The following is an 8673-nucleotide window of genomic DNA, read 5'->3' as shown; positions in this document are numbered from 1 at the left end:
CCTCAGCATTAGCTCCTGCACATGTAAATCAATCTGCCCAGGGCAGGCCAGAAAAAACATACCGGCACCAGCTTGACAGGTGGCAACCCTGGGTGGAGCAGGAGGGCCCGGATAATGGTGAACTTTAGGGAGGAGTGGCAAGGGGCTTCTGCATTTGCTGTACAAAGCAGTTAGGGTTAGCCGTCTCTCTCTCCTTCACAAGAACGAACTGCGCAGTCTCGGCCACTGAAGTGGGAAACGTCCAGGCTACCATAGGATGGAACCAGCATTTAGAACTTTTAAAATTAATTTTTTTAAACACATATTTAATAAAAAAAATATTTATGGAGTAAGCTTTCATTTATGATACATTTTTAATAGTGGCATCCTTGTTAGAGAACAGCAAGTTGTGCAAAAAGTACTGAAGCATTGAACAGTAGAACATGTGCATTCAGAAGTTTAGAGAATGTTACATTAAGTTCACCTGTAAAGGTTAAAGGGCATTTTAGGTTCATCTTGAAATTTCACCCACAAGCCAAATGTACCATTGCATTTCATTACCATTGCACTTATATAATAATTGACTGAGTGGTTTTAATGACGAGTGATATGGGATATTCCTTCTATAATTAATACTTTCACGTGACAGCCTTCCCCCATGTGCCAAGCCCCTCAGAGGGAATATACTTACTCCACTCCCTGCGCTGCTCCTGGTCCCCGCACCGCCGCTGCTGCTTCTCCCTGTGCACGGATGAAAACATACGGTGTTTGGGGGAAGCAGCCAATGGCAGACGGGTACGAGCCTCCCTCGCGTCGTGGAAATAGCAAGTTGCAGGAAAGTTGCACAACTATTCCGAGACTTGCTGTCATGTGACATATGTTGTATGTAGCCCCAACCTCAAGGTCTGTGAATAACTGGGGTTTAAATTCGGTTTTGCTCTTAGAGTATTTCCCATATTCAAAAAAAAAGAATATACTTTCTTCTAATCTAATTGATTTCCTTGCAAAACAGTTTCCACATATAAAACAGCTTCTCTCCTTAATGTTGTCTATAGCAATAAAACATTTGCCACACCCTGAGCGCAAAAAGGCACTCTACTGACTTCTCTAATGTCTAACAAGATATGATTTTAGTACACAACCTTTCCCATATAGTGAACATTAATATGACTTCTCTCCTGTGTGAATTCTCTCATGTTTAACAAGGTACGATTTCAGTGTAAAACATTTACCACATTCTAAACATGAATATGGCTTCACTCCTGTGTGAACACTCTTATGTAAAACAAGATTTGATCTATCTGTAAAACATTTCCCACATTCCGAACATGAATATGGCTTCTCTCCTGTGTGAATTCTCTCATGTGTAACAAGATTGGATTTATTTGTAAAGCATTTCCCACATTCTAAGCATGAAAATGGTTTCTCTCCTGTGTGAATTCTTTGATGGCTAATAAGGCTACTATTCTGCGTAAAACATTTCCCACATTCTGAACATGAATATGGTTTCTCTCCTCTGTGACATCTCTTATGCGTAACAAGATGGGATTTTAATGCAAAACATTTCCCACATTCTGAACATAAATATGGCTTCTCTCCTGTGTGAATTATCTTATGTGTAACAAGATTGGATTTATTTGTAAAGCATTTCCCACATTCTGAACATGAATACGGCTTCTCCCCTGTGTGACTTCTCCTCTCATGTTTCTTAAGACCTGACTTTTCTGCAAAACATTTCCCACATTCTGAACATGAATATGGCTTCTCTCCTGTGTGAATTCTCTGATGGCTAGTAAGGGTTGTTTGTTTTGAAAAACATTTCCCACATTCTGTACATAAAATCTTTCCTGCATGACATATCTCATGTGTAACAAGTGATGATTTCCATATAAAACATTTCCCACATACTAAACATGAATATGGTTTATTTCCTGTGTGAATTCTCTGATGGATAATAAGGCTTGTTTTTTGTGCAAAACATTTCCCACATTCTGGACATGAATATGATTTCTCCCCTGTGTGAATTCTCTTATGTTCAACTAGATGTGCTTTCTGTGTAAAACATTTGTCACATTCTAAAGATGAATATGGCTTCTCTCCTGTGTGAATTCGCTCATGTGTAACAAAATTTGATTTCCTTGTCAAGCTCTTCCCACATTCAGAACAGGAGTATGGCTTCGCTCCTGTGTGACGTCTTCTGTGTGGAGAAAGTCTTGATCTTTTTGTGAATGCCATACCACACTGTAACCATTTAGCCCCTTTCTGACCTTTACTTGTGGTTATCTGTGGCTGATCTGGAGAGGGTTCTTGATGCTGAGAGGGATTATAAGACAGATCTGTACTGTGAAGTCCTGGATACACATTAAGGGTAATGTGGTTTTCTCCTAAAGAGCGCTGCATGTTATCTTCCTCTGCTTTATAATTTAGTGAATCGGAATTCTTAATGGTATTGTCTGTGAAGATAAAAATTGGAATTTTATGATTTGAGTAGAAAACTAAAAAAAAAAATATTTTTAGGTTGATAGTGAATCCAGGGACAGTGTCGATCTTAGGTGCCTAGAGCCCACCTGTAAAACTCAGTGTGGGGGCGCAGTGTACATGCAAATATTACCTATTCACATAGCTGAGGGGAGCAAGACACTCAAGATGATTATGAGGGTCCCTGCAACAGCTTCAAAAAGGCGGGTTCCTGGGGAAAGAGGATACTGGCTGGCCCTTGTTCCGGGGGTGGGGGACTAGGGGCCCACTGGGGGATCCAACTGACTAGGGGTATAAGGGATTCATTCTGAATCCACTCTGTGCTTTGGTTCAGAAGTCTGCACCAAAAACTTCATGTGTGATTCCAGTCTTTTAAAGCTTTCTATAACACTTCCTGAAGTCCAGGTTTCTGCTCTACACCTGTTCACCACTTTTGTTACACAAACCTAGCTCAAAAATGTGAAAAAACAACCATGTATGGTGATCTGCCTTATGTGAAGACATTTGGCCCTTCAATATCATCACATTAATACAACAAGTTAAAGGGCATCTGTCAGCAGTTTTGTACCTATGACACTGGCTGACCTGTTACATGTGCACTTGGCAGCTGAAGACATCTGTGTTGGTTCCATGTTCATATGTGCCCGCATATGTTTTAAGATATGCAATTGAGACTCTAGGAGCAACAGGAGTGTTACCATTACTACTAGAGGCTCAGCTCTCCCTGCAACAGCCGTGATGATATTTTCACTGCTTGGCTCTGTCAGTGAAGGTGCAGAGGGCACGGCCGTTGCAGAGAGAGCTGAGCCTCTAAGTAACAATTTTTCTCAGCAATGCGGTCATATATGAATATGGGACCCACACAGATACCTTCAGCCTCCAGGTGCACATACAAAGTGTTAGCCAGGTTTATAGGTACACATCTGCTGACAGATGCCCTTTACCTGAACCCCTTAGGGACCCCTGATGTACCGGTACAGCATGGTTCCCGAGTCCTTAAGGACCCATGACGTACCGGTACGTCATCTATAGTTCCGATCAGTTCCGATCGGAACACGCTGCCTGCTCAAATCATTGAGCAGACACCACGGCTAAATGCGCGGGGGGGTCCCGTGATCAATTCAGACCTGCGGTTTGCGGCTTTTACCTGGTGCGGCGGCGGTGGTCGGCGGTGCCATCAGGTCCCCATGGGGCTGTGGGGGGGACCCGATGGCATTGAAGGCAGCGCGATGCCTAAGGAAGGCATTGCGCTGCCTTCCGGTGAAGAGCCTGTGAGATCCAGCCCCCTGGATCTCACAGGCCGGAAGCTGTATGAGTAATACACACAGTATTACCCTGGGTTCACACCTGAGCGTTCCGAAAGGAGCGCTCTGTATGCGCGATTGTACCGGCGTTTACAAATCGCGCATACAGAGACAGGTGAACACACATTTCCGCGCGTTCCCGAATATCTATGTACGGGAACGCGCGACAAAACGCCCCAAAAAAGCTCAAGAACTTGTTTGAGCGTCGGGCGTTTTACAGCGCGATCGTACGCGCTGTAAAACACCCAGGTGAGAACCATTCTCATAGGGAATCATTGGTTTCTCCTTGTTGAGCGTTTTACAGCGCGTAGGAACGCGCTGTAAAACGCTCAGGTGTGAACTTAGGGTTACTCATACAGCCAATGCATTCCAATACAGAAGTATTGGAATGCATTTTATAGGATTAGACCCCCAAAAGTTCAAGTCCCAAAGTGGGACAAAAAATAAAGTGAAAAAAATTAAGTTGAAAAAATAAAGTTTTCCCCCCAAGTAAAAATAAACAAAAACGTCATTTTCCCCAAATAAAGTTTAAAAAATTGGTAAAAAATAGGGAAAAAAAAAAGGATACATATCGGGTATCGCCGCGTCCGTATCAACCGGCTCTATAAACATATCACATGACCTAACCCCTCAGATGAACACTGTAAAAAATAAATAAAAAATAAAAACTGTGCTAAATAAACAATTTTTTGGGCACTTTACATCACAAAAAGTACAACAGCAAGCGATCAAAAAGGCGTTTGCCCACCTAAATAGTACCAATCTAACCGTCACCTCATCCCGCAAAAAATGAGCCCCTACCTGAGACAATCGCCCAAAAAATAAAAAAAAATATGGCTCAGAGTATGGAGACACTAAAACATCATTTTTTTGGTTTTAAAAAAAGCTGTTATTGTGTAAAAATTACATAAATAAAAAAAAGTATACATTTTTGGTATCGCCGCGTTCGTATCGACTGGCTTGACCTTGGGACGTTACAGAGCAGTCTCCGGGGTAGGTCCTAAAGGAAGAATCCGGCCAATCAGAGGACGGTCATCTGCAAAACTCTACGCCCCAGAGAAGTGTCAGAAGATGCACTGAAGGGCTGAAGCCTCATGATTAGGGTTGAGGGAATCCGAACGACAAAGTTCGGGTTCATACCAAACTTTGCGAGTTCGGGTACCCGGACCCAAACTTTTTCACTGAAGTTCAGGTTCGGGTTTGGTGTTCAGGTGAATTTATTATTTTCCATTATGGTTATAACGGAAAATAATAGCATTCTTAATAATAAAAAAAAATTCACCTCATCCACTTGATCGCGCAGATGGTATCCTCTTCTTTCTTCATTCTGCAGGACCTGCAAAAGGGCCTGCAAAAGGACCTGCGATGACGTCACCGTGCTCACCACATGGTCTCGAAATTGAACTTTTACCTGAAGTTTGGCCGAACCCAGCAAACCTGAACTTCCACGGGTTCGCTCATCCTTACTCATGATGTACTGCCCAAGAGGCCACCATGTAGGACAGGAAGCGAAGGGACACCTGCTGCAAAGGTTCAAACTGAGAGGACTGGAGAGTGCTGAGAACCAGATTAAGGTCCCAAGGATTCAACGGAAGTCGGTAAGGGGCCAGAGAACTACAGATTGTGACAAAACTTGCCGAGAACCAACATCACAATCATTGCAGACTGGGCCTGGAAAAGAGTCACGGCCACCTGAGAAGAGTCATGGTTATTCATGAATTCCTGCTCCCCCCCCCCCCCCCACCTGCTGATGACTGTCAGGCTTCTACCTAGTTTTCTCCTTTTCTCTCTAGAAGAGAACTGCAATCATCAGCAGATGGGCGAGGAGAGCAGGAGATTATGAATAACCAGGACTCTTTTGCGGTAGATTTGACTCTTTTCCAGGCCTGGGCTGTAATGATTATGATGCTGGTTCTCGGCAACCACTTACTTTTAGCTAATGAGTGACACAGCGCTGAGATCAGCATTTCTGTCACTAATTTATGCTGCCCTCAGTCAGGTCAACATAAAGTTGATTTTTACACAATAAAAGCATTTTTGAAAAAAAATGTTTTTGTGTCTCTATTTTCGGAAAGCCATATTTTTTTTATATTTTTTGGACGATTGTCTGGGGTAGGGTCTCATTTTTTGCGGAATGAGATGACAGTTTGATTGGTGCTAACTTTGGGTACATAACTCTTTTTATACCATTTTTTGGGAAGTGAGGTGGGCAAAACTTCAATTCTATCATAGTTTTTTTTTTATGGCGTTCCCCGTGCGGTGAAAGTAACATGATCCTTTTATAGATTACAGAGATAAATGGATAAAATATCCCAGGGCGCAAGAATCCAGTCCAGATAGTGATGGTAAATAGAAACGTATTTATTGCAGAAGTACAACGCGTTTCGGGGAGTAGTTCCCCTTCATCAGGTACATAACACTGCATATAGATTAGGTCGTTATGGATGCGGCAATACCAAACATGTTTAGTATTGTTTGTTTTTTTAATTAACCAATTATATGTGCGGATAAAGTATGTTATTTTTTTTTATTAAAAAAATAAATAAAAATTTCACACTTTTTTGGCCCAGACTCACTTGGTTCTTGCAGATCCAGTGGGTCTGATGCCTCTACAATACACTGCAGTACACTGTATAGTTAATTTTCAATTACACTTAGGGTCCATTCACACGTCCACAGTGTTTTGCGGGTCCGTAATTGCAAAACACCGGGCCAGCACCCCAATAGAAATGCCTATTCTTGTCTGCAGCTGTGGACAAGAATAGGACATGTTCTATTTTTTGGTGGAGCCGCGGACTGCATCTTTTCCATCCCCATTGAAAATGAATGGGTCCGGATCCGTTCCGCAATGGAACGCATCCAGGATCCATTTTGCGGATGTCTGAATGGACCCTTAGCCTGATCAGGCTCAGATATACCATGGCAATCTGGATGACTGTAAAGGCAGAGCAGTGGCCCGATGGTTAGCCCCTTCCACACAGCGGGACCTAAGGACCGCGGCATGGAAGGGGTTAAACGATCGACATGGGTGCCAGCACCGATGTCATCTGTTTCAAGCAGATTGTCAGCTGTGTGTCGTCAGCTTTGCTTGGCCATCCTGAACGGCGAGGGGGGGGGGGGCATGCTTTCTGCGGGCACGCCGTTCTGAAGGGGAGGGGGGCTCTGCTCGGCCATCCTGAACTGGGGCAGGGGATTAGGGGTCTCCTGTGCTGCTGTGCCATCCTGTACTGCGGTGGGGGTTTGTGTCCAGCATTGACAGGGGTTGGATGGATGCAGGACTGCTGCGCTGCCGGGGGGGCACAAGGGCACAAGAGGCCATACTGAACAGGAGAGATGGGGTTGGGGGCATGTTCCACACATTGACCATGGCATGGAAGGGGTTATGTCTGCAGGTTGAAGCAGACTGTCAGCTGTATGTTACAGCTGACAGTCTGCACCACTCTGCCATCCTGAAGGGGGGGGGGTTAGAAGAGGGAGAGAGACACTGCGCGCTCCCGTGTGGAGCCAGGAGGAGTTACAGAGAATCCGTCAGATGAGGGATTCTCTGTAAATCCACAGAGAGCAGCCGTGAGCATAGGAAGCACCTGAGGCTGGAGAAGGAAAACGAAAAAAGATAAATAAATAGAACCAATTGGAGAAATGATTTTCTCTACAAAATAAATTAATTGGTGTAAAAAAGGTGTCCATATCCTTTAATGGATAAGCTCTTTTCAGTGCACCTCCTCCGCTGCTGCAGTCTCACACACTCTCAGTACAAGCTGTAGTCTCCCTGACTCTGTAACGAGAGATCCTCCATCTGACAGCAGCAGTTTCAGTGTGGAATTACAGATTCTAAATCCATCTTCAGCTTTATTTTACTGCAGCCTGTACTGAGCATGTGCGAGGCAGCAGCAGAGGAGGAGGTGCACTGGAAGGAGCTTGTCACCTGAGCTACAGGTGGATGGAGACGGAGTTTAGCTTGTGAACACAGGATTCAAACAATCTCTAGCGGGAGTAATAATACGCTTATCTTAATATCAGACAGAGAAATGTAAAAAAACGTGTTTTTTTTACAGCCATTCTGACATGGAGTTTCAAGGAAAGTACACCGGCCTCATCAGGTCTAAGCTCTATATCATACTACATGCATTTTGTATTGTGAAATCTAGAGAGAGATCGTCTATTGTAATGGAAAAGCTGATCCTAGTCAGAAGCTAATGCACATGAGGCAAAGCGCACGTCTCAGGCTGAAGCCAAGGACATGACAACGTGGTCATAAGAAGCTCATTTTATTCTATGGGGAGGTGATAGAATAGTTTTCATGCTTTAGTCCTTTTCCACAATTAAAAAAAATATATTGATTTTTGAGAAAACTAGTAATTTTTGTGCTTTTGCATTCAAAATACCCATAACTTTTTCCTTTTTACGTTGATGTACAAGTATGGGGGCTTGATCTTTGGGGTGCTGTCCAAAGTTAAAGAGGAGAGAATTTAGTCATTGTCTTATGAGGACAGGTTTAGAGCAGTGTTATTAACTTTTTTTTAATGCAAAATCCCTTTAACCATCAACATGATGGCTAACCCTTTCCTGCACAAAGCCGTACATGTATCCATCATGAAAGCACAGGCACAAAAGCTGTGCCCCCATAATCCCCAGTGGGTGTGTGGATGTGACTGACAGTCATGTCCTGCAGGAACAGCCGGGATCAGAGAAGAATCTGATCAGAGATCGCCGTCAGCTGGATAAGGAGAACACTTCATGATGTGATGGGGACATCTCCAATCAAAGAGCAGCGCAGCAGCCGGTGATCAGATTCTCCTCCTGCCCTGAAGGCACCAAGGACAGAATCTGAGGTCACTTTCTCCATTCATGATTCCATACCTGTGGTGACATCTCCTGGAATGTCCTCCTCCATCTCACTGGGATCGCCCAT

General features: G+C 43.8%; 1 protein-coding gene across 1 annotated transcript; it reads right to left on the bottom strand.

Annotated features, from left to right (window-relative positions):
* Positions 1–334: 334 nt before the first annotated feature.
* On the bottom strand, positions 335–8673 carry LOC122925125 (zinc finger protein OZF-like). The gene is made up of 2 exons (XM_044276654.1): positions 8622–8673; positions 335–2432 (listed from the first exon to the last, which is right to left on the bottom strand). Exons 1-2 carry the CDS (start codon positions 8671–8673, stop codon positions 1141–1143), a joined length of 1344 nt encoding a protein of 447 aa, XP_044132589.1. The 3' UTR covers positions 335–1140.

The sequence above is a fragment of the Bufo gargarizans genome, chromosome 1, assembly GCF_014858855.1.
Source record: "Bufo gargarizans isolate SCDJY-AF-19 chromosome 1, ASM1485885v1, whole genome shotgun sequence".
In the NCBI taxonomy this organism is placed as follows: Eukaryota; Metazoa; Chordata; class Amphibia; order Anura; family Bufonidae; genus Bufo; species Bufo gargarizans.
This window is presented reverse-complemented; position numbering and strand designations above follow the sequence as displayed.

Coding starts and splice junctions, on each gene's coding strand:
- LOC122925125 (XM_044276654.1), bottom strand. CDS start 8,673: ATGGGCGATCCCAGTGAGATGGAGGAGGACATTCCAGGAGATGTCACC. Junction 2,433..8,621: donor TCCAGGAGATGTCACCACAG/GTATGGAATCAT, acceptor TTATCTTCACAG/ACAATACCATTAAGAATTCC.